Source organism: Poecilia latipinna, unplaced genomic scaffold, assembly GCF_001443285.1.
Source record: "Poecilia latipinna isolate Pla-1442-1.1 unplaced genomic scaffold, P_latipinna-1.0 Scaffold1359, whole genome shotgun sequence".
Lineage (NCBI taxonomy): Eukaryota > Metazoa > Chordata > Actinopteri > Cyprinodontiformes > Poeciliidae > Poecilia > Poecilia latipinna.
In genome coordinates this window covers 64656-82813 of record NW_015113975.1, presented here as the reverse complement: position 1 = coordinate 82813, position 18158 = coordinate 64656, and the positions used below count along the sequence as shown (strand labels likewise).

Below are 18158 nucleotides of genomic sequence, written 5' to 3'. Positions count from 1 at the left end.
CACTCAGCTCCTTCAGACTAGCCAGCAAACACCTTGTGGAACTGCGCATCAGCTGAGCTCAATATAGGAGCTACTTCTCCTATAAAACGTTGTTAAAAGGTTAATATAGGATGTTCTGATGAATTCCCGAAGGCAGCATTTCAGAAAGAGCAGGAGTTTATAAAGGGACAGAGGCCCAATGTCAATTTAATTTAATTTACAAAGACACATTTCTTTTAAGTCATATTTTATGTATATGAAGCATTTTTATGTATATAAAGCAACAACTGAAGATAACATGGTTACTTGATTAAATTTGATTGCACAATGTGCCTAGAAAACACAAAATACTGCCCCTTGAAAAACTGTGTCATCTATTGTGATCAATTTTAGTTTAAACTGGTGTAAATCTCTGGGAAATCACAAATGCAGCACAAGTATGAGAGTTTTATCAGGATAACTTTGTACAAAGTAGAACTGAACAATAATGTGTAATTGTTTATTTACTGCTAAAAACAAAAGGAGACAAAATGTTTAGATCCTAAATATCATATTATTCTCTGACCTCTTTAGGAAGCTGAATCTTGGAGAACACAATTGTATGTTCCGCGCCAAGATTCAACTCTTTAGGCAGACGAACGCTCACCAAACTGTCTGGCATGATCGTACCTGAGATCACCTGGAGTAGATCACAGCCAGACATAGAAAGATTGAAGAAGATCCAGAAAAAAAACATAGTTCAAAATTCTCTGCTCATGTATCTTTGATCAGAATAAGCATAATATTAAGAATAATAAAATAAAATTAAGTGTTACCTCAGGGTCATTGGCAGAAATGGTAAGACCGTTGAAAGGAATAGTGGGCTTTTGTATGAAAGCCAAAATGTTTGTCATTTTGAGTGTCCCTGCAGTCACCTCTCTTTCCTCCAGAGCTTGCTCTATGGTTTTAAGTGTTCTTGTGGAAAGACAAGAGAACACATAGCGTAAAACACTCGGTTCTCAAAGACAATATTAAAATATCTGTGTAAGCTGAAATATATAAAAATATTTACTTGACAGTTTCATTGTGGCTAGTTTGATTCTTCAAAATGTCAAATAACTTTTCAATGCAACTTTGGACAATTTGTTCTGGAAGGCTGCCTACAGAGTAAAATGATACATGTTATTACATATAGTGCTACAGAACGTGATCAGTGCAACTTTCTGTTGAGAAAAACAAAAGGTTACAACAAAACAAGTCAGAGAGGACGTCCATTCATCATCAAACTCACTAAGGCTTTTTGGGAACATTAAACTTTCTCATAGCTTTACATTGCAGGACTTTTCAACAGAGTTAGCACACATACAGTAGCACAATCTACACTGAAATGACTCACTTGGAGAAGCTTCACATCTCCCAACATTCCTGCACAATGACAGTAGGGTAATACAAGTTGTGACTGCAGAAAAAATACAACAAAAACAGACATAAAAATAACACAAATGCATAGAAAACAAATTGCTCACTAGAATACTATTAATAGAATATAAGTTCCTGTTCAGGCTTGACACAATATGAAAAATAAAGACGTGCTATGTTAAAACAGTTCAATATTACATAAAAGTAGAACACTAAAGTTGCTCCTCTAGCTCACTATCAGTCCCAGCAATAGCACATATTGGTTTTCAGCAACATAAATGAAGGTGGTGCTTTGTTCAGTTAATGTTTAGTATCTGCATTTTTTTAACAGTGGGCTTGAAAATATGGGACATTAATCAATATCAAGTTTATTTGTACAGCACATTTTAGCAACAGGGCAGTTCAAAGTGCCTTACGTCATGAAAGACAAAAATAAAGTAATAAAAACACCATACAGTCAAAAATTGAGAAACCAGCAACAAACATTCTGATGAATGTCTGTCATCAAACATCCATGTTTTGATTTTCATCATCAGAATCATCAAGTTGCATCAAATAAATTGGTCAATGTTTCATTTATTATGGTTCAAAAGTCACTAAATAGCTGGTTTTCTAGTTTAGACTTAAAGGCACTTAGTGCTTTGGAGTTTTCTGGAAGTTTGTTCCAGATTTGTGGTACATAGAAGCTGAATGCTGCTTCTCCATGTTTGGCTTTGGATCTGGGGATGCAGAGCAGAATCACAACCAGAAGATCTTAGTGGTTTCTTTGGACATACCTCCTGTAATTTCTATGTTTGGATTGCTTAGTCCATTTTCTAATCCAGGTATTTTGCAAATGTTCGATTCTTCACCGAGTGAAAGCTTGGGCAGGAAGATCATCCACCACAGGCCCAAGCACTTTATCCTGTAAAATAGACAGTTATATAGAAATAGCCTCTGTATATTTTTTTGATTAGTCATTAGGGGAAGCATGTTAAACTGCCTTACTTGCCAACAGAATAACATGATACAAGAAAAAAACAACAACTGAAGAATGTGTGCAGAGCTATACAGATATTTTATAACAGGATTGCACTAAGATAAAGTCTGCCATATGCTTATAAGAACAAAATTGTCCAACAAAGGTATACCCTTTTATATCATTTATAGTCCTTGGTTAGATAATACTATTTAAAATAGACACTACAGTGATATTAGTTTCTGACTAATAACATACACAAATATCGCACCATTTAATATTAATATTGTATATGTAATTTCCGTTAACACTGTGTGAATGAATCCTCAGCAACCCTACTATTTATGTATGCTGCAAATAAGATGAACTAGTTTTACAAACCAAACAAGAACAAGCAGGAAAACTAACACGTCTCGTGCTTGAAAGAGAAACCCATGTATATGCATACACTGGCGATGGTGAAAGTTTGGACACAGTGCTGTCACATGAAGTGTTGCGCCAAGGAGATGAAAAGAACAAGGGTTGGAGCAGAGGTTGCGCTAGACTTTTTAGGCCATAATTTTGACTGTCGGTGTCAAAAAAATGTTTTTCATCTATTGTTACCTGTCAATTCTTTAAATAATAATGTTGGACATCCAACGATGAAGTACTGAAACTGAATATAAGGGCTATTATCACTAGTCATTCAACCATACACTGTGTTGACTCTGGTCTGCTTCCATTTATTTATTTATTTTTTAAGATCAACATATTATTTACAGTGCCCTCAACTGGTCAGCTAACTTAATCAGGCAGTTACTAATGTCACAATTTTCACTTTCAAGCAGCCAGCATGCTGAAATGAGTGAAGCACATGCATTGCGTAGTGTGAGATTAGATTCTATTAAGTCATTGTTGCAATACTTGATTCACTTCTGTATTATTTTGCAGTTGTGCATACATGTCCTGCTAAGTGGATTTTAGAAGGACCCGATTCTATGACAGAAAGAGGAAACAGAATAATAGGAAAACTAGAACAGCTTGAAGAACAGGATGTGAAGGACAAGCAGAGTAAAAGGCAGAAAAAGTACAAACCTACTAAGCAAATTAACTACAAAACATAAGGAAAAGAACAATTCTGATCTAAAAAAAACTAAATTTAGAAAGAACAGAACACAAGAATAGATAAAGAAACTAACACAAATGAATAGAAATGAATATGAGACATTGATTAGAATATGGCAAAAATGTAAATAAATACAAATAAGAGGTTGGTGAAACTAAACTCAAACAGTATACGTGAGTTGTGGTGCTCATGTGGAAGATTTTTTTTTTATTAGGTGCAAAAAGTCTGGTAGTAAGTTTCACATAGGTCACCATAGAATTAACGCTGCATCTGCTACAGAGTTAAATGCATAGCAAGCTCATGTGGAAGCAATATTTTTGCTTCCTTTGTAATGAAGTGCCAATATACAGTAGTGTGGTGCAGGATTAATGCTTTACAGATCTAACCAAGAAATAAAAATGGACTGAACAACCCAGAAGTGAAAAAGAGAAGAGAGAAATAAATAGCAAAATACACATTTTGATTAGATGAATCGTGCTTTTAAATCTGACTTTAACAATGTTGCCAAGGAAATGAAGGCATTTTGACAAAAGTCAGACGGGGTATGAGGGCCACACTAAGAAAAAAAAAATAAATATAAGAATTTTGTCACATTAATACAATAATAAAGCTATTAAATTCTACGAATAAAGCAGTTTGACAGAAAGTCCAAATAACACAAGAAAAAACTCATGATGAGAAAAAAGTTGTGATAATGTGAGAATAAACAACTTTTTGAGAATAAATTTGTAATAATAGGACTAAAAAGTCCTAATATTAGAAAAAAACTCATAACATGACGAGAATAAAGTCGTATATCAGTAGAAGGAAGCAGTAATTTTATAACTCCTACACAAGAAATAATAAATTAAAATGAGAATTTTTGAGCATCTTGCGAAGTTATACTTTGGTATCAGTTTTACAAATATTTGATCTTTTAACATATCAGCATCAAATTATTATCAGTAGCAGGACTTTGTGAAAATAACTATTTTAAAGGAAAAATCACAGACCTGATGATTTTATAACTCCATCAAAGCTTTGCTCTCATTGAAACAACTTTTTTCTAGTAATTTTCCAACTTTCTTCTGGTAACATTGTGTCTTTGTTCTGCTTTTATTGTTAATGTATTGTCATAATTTCAAAAAAAGATATCTTAGTCAGGCCCTTAGATAGCCTGTAGTATGTCATACAGGATCATGTGTGAAGAGTGTCGCTTGTTTTTGTCACTTTGTTTTGCAAACCTTCATCTGATCGAACTGACAAAAAGGCTGGTATATTTATATGATGCCCTGCACTTGGCTGGAAATACATAACCAATAATCTTGTCTCCGCTTTGTTAAGTAAGCAATAGTTTTACTCAAATCTTTTATTGACATCAAACAGATGAAATATTGTTGTACATATAAAGTATCATAACCTACCTTTGCATGTTGCCAAGTTCTTGTAGCGAGTTTGTCTGGGAAAAGAACAGATGATGTGACAGAAACCTCCACGTGCCTACTGAGCTTCGAAAGCTGAAGCTGACAGAACGGTTGTGTGACAGCAGGAGGAAAAAAATAATGAGGAAAGTCTGAGTTTGAAAGCTTTATTTACATAGTGTATGAGAAAAAAGAGGAAGTGCTCAGATAACCATTTGCCTTTGATTTTCATGGAGTCGTGAAACCTGCCCATCTTCAAATGAATGAAACTGTAGAGACAGCTCAAACTTTGTTCACAATGTCAAAAAAGCAATACACAAACAGACATGCTTAGTCTGGTTTGAAAGAGTGATAGTGTTAGAATGACATTTAGGGCAGCTGAACCAGACAATCATCACTTGGAAGTTGTCATATTATGTCATATTATATTACCGAATTAACAGGATTTTATGTACTGATATAAAAAATCTTCAGACTGTGATTGATTTTCCCATTAGCTAAACTTAAAATTATGAAAAGCCACTTGACCTGTTTTATAAATTAAACTGGTCTGATTGGAGCAGATTTCTTTAGCCAGTTTTTTGAATGATGTTTGTGCACCCAGCTGTATATTACAGCCTAGTGAGAGCCTTGCAGTGTCAGTGTGTTTCATGCTTTATCCATCAGCTGATTGACTAGCAGAACATACAGGTGGACTTTCTGTCTAAGGGTCAACACACCTTCAGCACTAAAGGTCAGAGCAGAAACTTTATCAAGAAGAAAAGTGAACAAAGGACATTTTGAGCTTTACATCATGTCATAATGTTACTCCCTCATCAAGAACAGATGTGCAGTGTTGCTTTGATTCTTTCATGCATGTTTTAGAAATCTGTTAATCTCCCATGGCAACCATTCAGCTGTGCAAAACATCTGGGTGGATCTAGCCCCCTATTCAGCTCCTTCAGACTAGTCAGCAGAAATTAGCAAACACCTGGTGGGACTGCACATCAGCTGAGCTCATCATAGGAGCTACTTGCCAGTGAAATGCTGGTAAAAAAAATTAAGTGGTGAATAGAGGAGCCATATTGTCATGACTTCATGAAGGCAGAGTTTCAGAAAGAGAAGACGTTTCTTAAAGAGACAGAGGCCCAATTTTAAGGTGCTAAATTACAAAGTAAAATTTTTATTGAAGTCTTATTTGATATAAACAGCATTTTATAACAACTCAGTTTAACATAGTTACTTGGTTGTTCCAGAAAATGATTCTATGTGACAGGAAAATACATAATACTGACAGGGTGATAGATTTTGCATTTTCAACTTTCAAAAGCTCAACAGATGTGCTGCCACTTCTTATTAGCAGAGATCTTTCTACAGGCCTGTTAACAGCATGATTTGTAATCGTATGCCCCAAAAAATGAGCTTATGTTTAAGTTGGGCATTTACACACTATTAGTTGGCTCGTGTCATGATGAGTCAAATAACTTTCCCTGACAACAACAGCAGATTCATTTTGACATCTGGGATGAGATTGTACTGCTTATACAATGTTTATGATTTCTCACCCAAAGATGGAATGTGGTGGCGATGAATGATTCATGCAGAGCATATGATTTAGATGATCACTGGAAGTATAAGTTTGTGTGTGGCATTCTAACTTAAAATAAGCTTAAAGTACAGGAAGAGTCTGAAGAAAAGTCGTGTTGTGAGAAAATTGTTATAAAAAATGACGATGTACACATGGACGTGTTGAGATCCCAGAATTAAAGTCAGAACAAATGTCTAATATGTTCTTTACCATCAAGTCTCATTCAACCCGGTTAATGTCTGTTTCAGTTCTAGTCAGGTTTTGAGTGTTTTAGGTGATTATTTTTGCTATCATACAAATCTATCTATATTGTTGCACTTTATATTTATTTTTTTTTTTGTGGAATCTTTGAACCTCTGGAAAAAGTAATGACGTGAAAAGATACACTAATATCCACGCATGAAGGTTATTGGAAAAAAAAAAAAACAATAAATAGAATGCACATCATAATGTTATGTGAAGTGTAACTCTGAGAGAAAGTTGACCAGAGCTGCACAATTTTTTGTTAAAATGACGGGATATAAAAGACTCCCAAAGGATGGAAAAACCACGAGTATTTAAACCAAAAGCTTGGAGAATTCTTTCAAAGTAAGCTTAAAAAAACTACAGCATTACTGAATTTTACATTGAATAAAATAAGATAGGGCTATCAATAGTGCCTGTTTTCTTAAATATATATATAGATATTTATAACAACAACAACAACAACAAAAAACAACTAAAAGACGTAAAATGGCAGGGATGTGTAAATCCTCCCAGCACTTTAAATTTAGATATTAGAGCTTCTTGTTTCAGAACTCGACTTCCCAGTTTCCAGTTCAGCTTCTTTGGACTTTTTCCAAGATAACACAAAGTAAATGGAAACGGAGAAACCTGTGAAATAAAACAAGGACATTACATTTATACTGTATAGAAAGCAATAACAGGAATTTATAAATGACACAAAGAGACTAATAATACAGTATACAGTTTTAAATAATGCTTTAATCTCTTCAAACCTTGCAAAGAGTTCAGTATGCAGAAGCTGTAGAGGCCAGGAGTGTCGAGGTGACCGAACGAAAAGAAGATCAGGCCCCAAGTCAGTCCCAGCAGGACCATCAGTGTCAGCAGGGTGCAAATTTCCTGCTTGGCTTCATGATGCCGCCTCTGTCCGTGCGAATTCCCAAGACATGAACAAACACACACTGCAGGTTATATTCAATAAATATGCTGACATACAACTGTGGTGAGTGTTCAACTCAATCAAAAAGTCACAAGATATTTACTAAAATAAACAGGTCAGACTGAAACCCATTTATGATTACCGTATTACCGTATTTTCTGATCTATAAGTTTGATCAGTCAAAAAATGAAGAAAAGAAAATACACATAGCTCAAACTGGACTGTAAATTGAACTTATTTAGAAATTGTCCAAAGGGATGGATAACTTTGTCCATGTCATCTCCCTTCAGTGCTCTGTCTGGGGTTTCTCCCATTGATTTTTCTGGTTGAATTTCATCCTGGCCAATTAGCAAACAGAACAAGTTGTGAACAATGACGTAAATTTTCTAGGCTGTTTTAGAATTGCTGTCTGCCTGTAGTTTCAGCAATGGCAGCAGAGGAAGTGAAGGAAGCCAGTCAGTCCATGTTGGTCACACTCCAAATATTGAGCGATTTCAGTCGGAACAAGAGGAATGTTCAAGACATTTTATTAGGCAGAGAAATCATTCAGCTCTGCACTTCATTCTTCTCAGTGGGGGATGGTTGTTAACAGTGTATGTATTTTCCAGTAAGCTTCATAGCGTAGCTTCCTTCATGGTTGAGCTGGTGCATTGCATACTTCACGTGCAACCGTTAGTGACTAGGTAAAATCAGATTCAATCAATTCAAACTTAAACAGAGTCCACGCTTCCAGAAAGCAATCGTTTTCAACAGCTGAGGGTCCAGATACTCTGTACGAATCAAAGTATAGAACAAGGGGCTGGTGTTTACCAAGCTAGTTATGTTCAGTTACCTGCTTGGAATCCTGCTGGCAGTTTCTGACACTCTGATGTCTGAGCTCTGATAGAGAAGCGGTTGAGTTGTAGTAAGCGGTAACACCAAAAAGGCCCAAACTGCAAAGTTATTCATATTCATCTCCATGACAACTATGGAAATGTAACTGGACCATTGCTGAGCCTCTCCAAGTGAGCAGCAGAACCCATCTGTGAACTCGTTTTTCCAACATTAGCCCAAAGTTATCTTCTTTGACGCTACAGTCGGTATGCTAACTCCTTAGTTCATGTAAGTCAGTAAGATTTAACACATCAGACAAGAGAATGTGGCCTGAACAGGAAAAAAAAATGTTGCAGAATCAGCAATGCTATGAAAAAAAACATGAATTATAGTTCAGAAAATACAGTAATTACTTTAAGTCACATCACTAATATTCATGTTCGATACAACAGATTTCAGTGCTATCTAAATGGAAACCAACATCAAACAATTATATTTGGGCAATTAATAAAATTAAAAGCAAAGAGAAACTGGTTGGTGTTTTAGAAAAAAAACAACACACACAAAAAAAACTGATGACACAAAAAGTTGGACATACAGTATTAAGGACTTTGTGTGAGAACACAGAAGTTACAAATGCAAATCAAGACCTATGGTACCAGGAACTCATTCTAAAACTGGCACAGGAGGCTTTGAATAAAAAAGTAGAACAGGAAAAAAGGAAGAGAGAGGGAAAAACCTTCCGGTTATAGGAAAGCTCTCGATAACATCACTGGGTTAGGGGTATCTCAGACATCATCATGGATCCCCCATGATGGCTACAATTTTACTGGACAGCAAAGATGAGCCACCCTGAACCCAAACTGTAACCCAAACTCAGTGGAACTTGAATTGCTTGGTAGGATCATGGTTAGGTTGTAACTTTTAAGATGTGGAGGACATGGCTCAGTGAATTATCAGTGAATTTGGTTTAACAATGACATCAAATCTCCCTAAACTAACTTCTGTTAGATCAAACAATATGACATTATTTATAGTACATTTATAAATTAAACAAAGGAATGCAAACAACAATCAACAACCCCACAGCAAAATGTTATAGTAATGCTAAGTAATAAAATGATAAAAATTAGATAAATAGGATAAAATGGTCATAAAATGTCAAACTAGGGAAACCTCATCATAATCATATATGCATTTAAAAAAATGAATGTGATAAACGTATAACGCTAATGCATAAATTTTGTGAAAGAAAGAGCTAAAGGTCAAGCTAAAGCTAGCTAAACAAGGAATGTTAAACTTAGCTGGTGGATGATGACATTGTGCTATGAGGTCTTCAACTTTCTGTGACAGACTGACGACCTGTCCAGGGTGACCCCGCCTCTCGCCCAGAACGTTAGCTGGAGATAGACACCAGCACCCCTTCAAACTCCACTGAGGGACAAGGGTGTACAGAGAATGGATGGGTGAATGGTCTTCAACTTTCTAGAGTCAACAAAGTTTATGTGGTCTTGAGAATAGAGCACATAGAGCTCTGTGGACTGAAGTTTTATGAGTGAGAAGATGCATATAAGCTTTATGTCACCAAGTGGAATATGTAAAGCATTTAATTTATTGTTGCAAAACACAGCTACTGGAGTGCAGCTAAGTGGAGACATGCTCTACGGAATGATGAATCCTACAACCCTGTCTGGAAATACAGTGTTTGGGTGTGGCAGTTGCCCGGAGAACGGCACATGACTGTCTTCACTGTGTAAAGTTCAGCAGAGCAGGGATTGGTTCCAGGCTGTTTCTCAGGAGCTTAAAGGGAGTGAAAGAATGCTTCAGCATCCATCCATCCATCCATCGCAGACTTCAGCAAAATATTTTCATAATCCCAATTTTGTATAACCATTTTGGTTGGTGACCTCTTCCTTTTCCAACAACCTCCTTTACACTCTCTTCAAACATGTGAAAAGCCTCTGTAAGTGTTAAAGCTGTTATAAAAAACATCTTATTTAAACCGTATGGAGTAGGGATCGAAAGTCACTTAAGTTTATATACCTCTAAAGGCAGACAAAATAATACTTGAGACATTAGTGTTGATAAATGAATAGCAAAGTAGTGATTAAACATAGGATGTTGTTCTTTCTAAATGTTTATGTTTTACAAAATATTTGTACAATTCAGTGATGATTAATTTAAAAGTGCAATAAGTACAAAGAAATTCTGAAACTATTACCTCTTTGTTTAAGTCGCCACCCATGTACCATTTGATTGTCAGTCCAAACATGATCACATTAAAGAGGAACACTACACTGAACAGTCCCAGTGTGGTCACCATCTTTGCTGTGTCATCTGTTATGTAGCATCTAGACAGAAAGGAAAAAATTCATCATCATATAATGGAAAAACAGGGGAAAGGAATCTATAATGCTCAACAGGGTGATTAACAAAATGCAAGAAATTCAATATAGTTACCATTTTGTGGGTGTCTTATTATTTGAGATCATATGGAAGGATTCAAATGCATACACATCCAAAGGTAATTTCAACACCAGTCATTACTTGCTGTATCTACTTCTGACACATTTTTTTTTACCAAACTAGATGTAAGATGGCTGTACATTTCATTAACAGTTCCTTCTAATTCCCCTTTGAGATGTATCATCAAATTGGCAGCTATAGAACACATAACTCGCCAATGAATTTGGGTGAATACATTGAGGCTGCATTTCAATTGGACTATTTTTTTTTTATAAATTCCAAAATCTGTCCCTATTTTCCACATTGCATAAATCATCCCCATTCTAATTCACCAGTCCCTTTCCCCACAAGGATTAAAGAAATGTGCTCCAGTCCTCCAGGACTGGTATCCTGCTTGCTTTAGATGTTTCTCTAAACACAGCACACACAGCTGACCCAAATGATCCAACTGCATCTGCAGAACCATGTCAGGGTTCTGCAAGTAAACAGTTGCGTTGAACCAGAGAAAGAACCAAAGCCCCTTCTTCACAGATTCGTCTCCACTTGCGCCTACTGCACAGTCCTTCCCCATTTTTTGGAACCACGTCAGGGGAGGTACAAGCCAGACTTTGCAGGTATTGTGCGGTGATTTGATGGCAGCGGATTGGCCCATGGAATCTGTGACAAGACCATGGTATTTGTCGAGATGGCAAGATGTAAACCAACAATTCCATGGTCAGACCTTGAGGTCTAAACTTCTTTAAGAATTGTGGTGGAAGAGTGCATACAGAATCAACTGGATAAGGCAACCCACAACAAAAACAACATACAGAGAGATTTAAGAGAAGCTGTTCTCACAAGGGTACATGCAAAAAAGGACATCACTGGAGACAGTAGCTCATATGCATTCAAGGACTGCCCATGTTCCTACCATATTCACGCCCAAATAGTGAGAGACAAATTTCCAATAGAGACACAAGCAACTTGGCAAGAACCAAATCAGACATTTATCAAGTAGAGTGAGATTTGATAGTGGAGAAGGAACTTAAAACATGGAGTTTATCGGCCTTGAGGACTGACTCTGGACACCACTGGATTGAGGGATTAAAAATGGATCTTTTCCTCACATTGCAGTTTCATTCGCGTTAGAGAAGCCCAGGAATGCACGACCGTAGGTGTCTTTACGTATGATCACCATTATTGTCACGATGACTGCCGGAAGACCTAAAACACAAAAACTGATTCTTTAAGTTAAGGCTTCCACCACTTGACCTACAGACTTAGCTGATGCCACTCACCCCATCCCACCACACTGAGTTTCAGCAGGTATCGCCTCACATAGATGTTGAAGACTTTCACCAAGACAAGGTAGAGGTGGAAGCCCTCCAAGGCCATCCAGGTGAAAGAGGCCAGCAGGGAGTAGTGAAGAAGAAGAGCCACATAGAGACAAAGCTCAGTGGAGGATGACGATGCTGCCGCCTGGCTGGGGAGGAAGTGAACGTTGAGGAGGATCAAAGAAGCTGCCAGGCTGATGTGGATCTTCTTGGAATCGTCTCCTCTGAGTTTTCTGTCAGACACAGAAGACGAGGTCAGATGTAGATGACAACTTGTCAGGATTTGCATATGTCAAAAAAGGAAGTCACATAAAGTGGAGGGAAAAGAAGAATAGATGACAAAATTAAAAAATGGTGATGTAAAACCTAAGTGTTTTGAGAAGGTATCTAAAGACACAAGTCAGGAGAAAAAATGTTGGAGAAATAGATTGATTAAGGACAAAATGCATATGGAAATTATAGTTCTGTATGAATGTGTTTTATCATGGATGAACACCTGGTTGTGATGAAGAGACCAACAGTGATGACCAGAGCAAACAGAGAGATACCACAGCCGATGTAGGTGATGTAGAACAAGATCTCAGCATCTTTGGGGGAGAGGTCTGCAGACACCTGTGGAAAAAAAAATACTCCCATTCTGTTGTTGATCTACACCCCTGATCTACACCTATCAATTTTTCAGCAAGATAATTAAAAATGTTAAATCTATGATTATCTTCATAATGTGGACACCCAATTCAATTTAAATCAAGTAACCATGTAATGTTTGTAAAAAAAAAGAAGAAAAAAAAAGAAACGCATCCTCATAAGTGTTTAACTTAATAGCACAGTCTTTACCAGCATGATTTATGTAGGAAATGACATTTACGAAAACAAGCAAGAGATTTCAAACCATCATTTGTAAAACTGAAGCTATGCCAAAATGGAAGGTGCTGATTGTCTGCATCCCCAAGAGATGAGTATAATGGTGGATATTAGATTTGTGGGTAGTGCTAAGATGGTTTCCACTGCACGTGTTAATCCATGTTAAGGTATAATTTGGTGTTTGGATTCTTTTTATCTATAATCATGGGTTTGAATACAAGTAGCTACATATCTGGGTTATTGAGATATTTCATTAGCTTTGTATGCCTGTTAAATGCTGTCAGTGTAAAAAAAATCTGCATGAGGACATGAATAACACAATTTACTTTTTGACAAAAAAACAAACACTTGTTTTGTGAATTCTGAAGATGTTAAAATAAATGTTAACTTCATGTAATTTTAAATAATGTTTTTGCATAGGATATATAAAAAAAATGTCTTTACATTTTCAAAACTGTTAGCCAAGTTTGTCCTTCAGATTAGACCATGGGTTCCCAAATTCAGCCCTCAAAACCTAGGGTCCTAAACCTTTATGTATGGCCATAACAACCTTTATGTATGGCCATAACAACCTTTATGTATGGCCATAACAACCTTTATGTATGGCCATAACAAGTTTGAATTTGACATCCTTAACCTGTCTGTCACAGGTTAAGGACAGACAGGTTAAGGCCCTAAAAGTTGCAGGGCCTCTGTCCTGCAACTTTTAGATGTGCCTCTGCTGCACCACACCTGAAAAGAATAATTAGGTCATTAGCAAGGCTCAGGAGAACCGATCTACACAGGGAGGAGGTAATTAAGCCATTTCATTCCACTGTTTTTTACCTGTGGCACATCTAAACACTGCAGGACAGCGGCCCTTGAGGACTGGAGTTTGACACCCCTGTCATTGTGAATGACAACCTGAGACCAACAGGTTAATATAGGGAATAAAGGCCACTGTTGAGGTAAAATCTGACTATATCAATTAAGTTTGTTAGGTCCTAATCTTCTTTGCTGTAGATAGTCACAATGGACGGATGAACAGTCTGGACAAGAGGAGCACACCATGGACAGGTCAACTTGTAATCTTGTGCTCAGTAGTTTTCTTTGTGTTGTACTTTATTTCATTTATGATATGATTTCTTTCTATTTCTTTTATTCTGTATATTTCTTCTAGCGCCAATTTTGTCAGATGGTCTTTTAGAAATCCTATTTACTGCAAAAATATTATGTTTTTTAATACTAGGTTCCCATCGTATAGATGGTGGATAATGTTCTAAGACGTTACTGAAATTGTCAACTGGTAATAACTGACTTTTTTATGATTGAATGACTGGGTGTGAATATCTCTGTCATTTCATCATATTTGTATGTTTGTAGACTTCATTATAAGTTGTCAGTGTCATTTATTGCGACAGTAGGGGTTCGACATCTGAACATATTTTTGCTAAGACAACATAACATAAAAAGCTGATTCTTACCATGAGTACTGCAAAGTATGTGAGATGGTCACAGGAACAAGTGATGTACGGCTGATTATAGCCCCAGAATGTCTCACAGCCATCAGTGCTAAACTTTGTTAAATCTGACAGACAGAGATACCTGTTATTCTATTAAGTCTGTAGCATGTAGACTGTATACTGTAGCATCAGTATATCATAATACAACATTCAATGACATAGATAATGTCTGCAACAAAAAAGGAATTCTGATTTATGTTACTTCTCATGATGTTTCTTATGTTTAATACTCACTGTTTGTAGTATTTAAGAACACACATGTTGGTTTTTGGGGTTTCTGTGACACAAAAGTACTTATTTACAGTAAAAGTGGCAACGATTTATTTTTATGAAACAAACTATCAAATCTGTCCGATCTCTGAAGTAATTGCCAACATCGACTGAACTTTGTTGATTTGTGGAATTAAGGAAAAAAAGTGTTACCATCAGGCTTGTTGTGAGATATATGCTGATGCTGACTCGATGTTGAAGGCCTGAAAAATTCTTGCCAGCCACACTCAGGCCAACCAGCAGATCATCATACAGTGAATAATTTGCTTCTGAAGTTTGTCCAAAAGAGCCATTAGATGTAAGTAGATCAGCAATCTACAGGGTCAAGTCAAAGGGAACTGTGTTGTTATTTTAACAATGTAGCCAGAAATGACATTGGAAGACTTCAAATCCAGGAAAAATAATTGATAAAGACATCAATATTGTTATAATTTTTTTTTTTTTTTTTTGTGGGACTAGTGACATAAAAGTCACACCTGCTGTCAATAATACAACTTAAGTAACCCACATAGAACATTAGTTTTATGAGATGTTAAAAAGTGTTTCCCCTTCATATTTTTTAAACAAGCATTATATGCAAAACTAAGAACCTTGTTTAATATTTTTAAAAGAAAATTCTCCGTTTAAAAATTTTCAACACCTAAATAAATCTCATACAAAAAACCCAGCAAATGGTAAAAGCTTGAGCACACTTCCTAATGATCTGAAACTTTGTTCATTTTCATGTCTTCCATCTGTCACAGACATCTCCAATGAAGTAAATACTGTCAGTGTTTTAAGTTTTAGCTATCGTGTACGTCCCCCAATCCCACTCCCCGCAGCACCTTTTTCATTGCTTTACCAACAACAAGCAAAGTTTTTCCGAGTTTTAGCAGATGTGGCTAGCTGCAGCTAGCTAGCTTCTTCTCTGTTTCTGAGTAGCCATCTTGTCTTTGCGCCTCCAGTCAACCGGGTGCTGACAAAACCGTCAGAAAGTATTTATTCTGTTTCATACATCTTGGTGGCCTCGAACTTTGCGCTGAGCTTCAAGTTATGTGTTTATTTTGTGGGAAGATGTCGGTATTTCAGGAAGTTTGTTCGCCGTGGCTGATCGCTTTATTCTTTCTGTGTTGAGGAGGCGAGCTGGTAAGTAACCAGGTATCACAGGACTTGCAGCGGCCAAAGCACCACTGAAGCTACTGTTCTGTTGAATTGTGGCAGTGACAGACTGCCACTGCATATAGAAATGCAGCCAGGATACATTGGAAATACCAAAGCTGGTTCTTAAAACCAACATTGGTCTTAAAAATTAATGCTGGTTGACACTACCACAATCAGTATTGTCAAAGCAGCCTGATTATGGTTTGAACACAATCAGGCTGCTTGTGTTTAAAGTTTTGCAGGAAAGTTTTGCTTTCCTGCAAAACCTTTGGTTTTGAAAGCTCCAGTAAAGGAGCTTTCTTGACATCATTGTGACAGCTGACCCTACTGTCACACAGACCTGAATGTTTCCTTTGGAGCTGCTGCTGGAGGGTCACAGAAGAGCTCCAGCTAATTGACATCCATATATGGCTGGCAAAACCTCCTCAGCGGGCCGTTCCATTTGTTTGCCAGGGGACGGGGAAATTTGGTTTTCTTTAATTTAATTTGACCATTTCTTTAATGTTTCTTCTATTTGGTAGTTTCAGTCTAATGTTTGTTTAATTTAAAGATTTGGTATTGTATTTGTTTAAGTTTTTGTATGTTTAAATTACCCCTTGTGTGTCAGCAGTGGTCTGATCAGCCACTATTTAAGTTCCCCTCATGTCTTGTTTGTTAGGTCAGTTTTGTGCTTGAGTTCTTTGTGTTACCACCTGAGTTGTAGTTTGTTATGTTGACCTCAGTTTTGGGCCCAATTCTTCATTGTTTGATTATTTTTGAACTTTTTTGTAATAAATTAAGATTATTTTTTGAATTCCATTTAGCGTGTGAGAACCCTCACAATCATGTTAAGAAAATCTGCTTAACATGATGTCATAAATATGTCAATATTGAACAGAATAGAAAGTGTAGTCACTTACATTTTTTGGCATTTCAATCGTGGAGAAAACAACTGTATCATTCTTCTGAAGGTTGAACTCTCTCGGTATGCAAATCTTAATTTTAATGTTCGACACAGAGGCATTTACCTTGGCCTATATTGACAACAAAAAATAAAAGGAGAAACATTGCACTGAATTGCATATGATAGCATAATCCAGTCACATTTGTCGACAAGGACAGTTGTTTTGAAAAAAAAAAAAAAAACATGTTTTGGAACATTTAGTTTTTGTTTTAGTTTCTTTACTTTTTATTATGTTACAAGAACCTTAGTTGTCCCAGATTCTCCAAGGAGACAACTTCAAAAGACTGAAACAATGCCTGACCAAACATTGAAGGAATCTCCTGTTGTAATCTATGTTTTAAATATTAATAAAAAGCTCACTATTGTTGAATGTTTTTAATTCTTCTTTGTTACCATACAAACACATTTATGTTTTCCTTTTTTTTTACACTACATTGTTATTTTTATTTTTTTTCACCTCTGTGTTATTTGCTTGAATTTCAAGACTTTTGAAGTCATCTGTGGATTTATAAAGAAGGGCATTGACACGGTCACTTGATAGGTACGTAGTTTCATTTACGTCAGTTTCTTCTAGGATTTGTTCTAGACTCCCAATATTTCTTGTGGGAAAATGCAAGAAAATAAACGAGTTCAGTTTAGTTTGCAAATAATCCACACAATAAAACAAAATTTCTTATTTTCTGATAAGAATTCAAATATTTACCGAACAATGTCTCGGGCATCATGGCCTCCATCCTTCAAGTATGAGGAAAAGACTTCTATAGCTTTTTTGACAAACGCTATTCCTGCAAGATAAATTATACAGTCTTAAAATGTATTTTGTTATTAGACACTCAGTTACGTTATGTCTCTTCAGACATCCCTGACGTGGTTTGAAGTGCTAATTTCATTGTTGTCAGTGGTGACAAACTTGTTCCCAAAGATGTCGGAGGTGTAGTAATATCTGTAGATATAAATCAATTGCGTGTCTAATAATAAAGTATTAGAAACTCGGTTACATTATGTCTCTTTAGACATACCTGACGTGGTTTGAAGTGCTACTTCTGTGTTATTCAGAGATGTCGCAGATGTTGTTCCCAAAGATGTCGGAGGTGTAGTAATATCTGTAGATATAAAACAATTGCGTGTCTAATAATAAAGTATTAGAAACTCGGTTACATTATGTCTCTTTAGACATACCTGACGTGGTTTGAAGTGCTACTTCTGTGTTATTCAGAGATGTCGCAGATGTTGTTCCCAAAGATGTCGGAGGTGTAGTAATATCTGTAGATATAAAAC

The 18158-nt window shown here is 36.4% G+C and overlaps 1 protein-coding gene and 3 long non-coding RNA genes across 4 annotated transcripts in view; all 4 read right to left on the bottom strand.

The window, feature by feature from the left end:
• Nucleotides 1-806: 806 nt before the first annotated feature.
• Nucleotides 807-1417, bottom strand: LOC106961999 (uncharacterized). Its single transcript, XR_001427878.1, has 3 exons — nucleotides 1355-1417; nucleotides 1031-1118; nucleotides 807-933 (listed from the first exon to the last, which is right to left on the bottom strand). It is a non-coding gene; the product is annotated as an uncharacterized LOC106961999 (long non-coding RNA).
• Nucleotides 1418-6747: 5330 nt separating this feature from the next.
• On the bottom strand, nucleotides 6748-14656 carry LOC106961988 (G-protein coupled receptor 56-like). Its single transcript, XM_015056128.1, has 8 exons — nucleotides 14649-14656; nucleotides 14489-14609; nucleotides 12658-12773; nucleotides 12126-12394; nucleotides 11955-12051; nucleotides 10604-10733; nucleotides 7406-7553; nucleotides 6748-7280 (listed from the first exon to the last, which is right to left on the bottom strand). Exons 1-8 carry the CDS (start codon nucleotides 14654-14656, stop codon nucleotides 7177-7179), a joined length of 993 nt encoding a protein of 330 aa, XP_014911614.1. The 3' UTR covers nucleotides 6748-7176.
• Nucleotides 14657-14667: 11 nt separating this feature from the next.
• On the bottom strand, nucleotides 14668-17655 carry LOC106961998 (uncharacterized). Its single transcript, XR_001427877.1, has 5 exons — nucleotides 17584-17655; nucleotides 17338-17479; nucleotides 16837-16950; nucleotides 14951-15112; nucleotides 14668-14804 (listed from the first exon to the last, which is right to left on the bottom strand). It is a non-coding gene; the product is annotated as an uncharacterized LOC106961998 (long non-coding RNA).
• Nucleotides 17656-17740: 85 nt separating this feature from the next.
• The window catches only part of LOC106961995 (uncharacterized), a 14330-nt gene continuing 13912 nt past the window's right edge, over nucleotides 17741-18158 (bottom strand). The window contains exons 2-4 of the long non-coding RNA XR_001427876.1: nucleotides 18060-18143; nucleotides 17900-17983; nucleotides 17741-17823 (exon numbers count right to left, since the gene is read on the bottom strand). This is a non-coding gene — a long non-coding RNA (uncharacterized LOC106961995). The remainder of the gene's footprint in view (nucleotides 17824-17899; nucleotides 17984-18059; nucleotides 18144-18158) is intronic.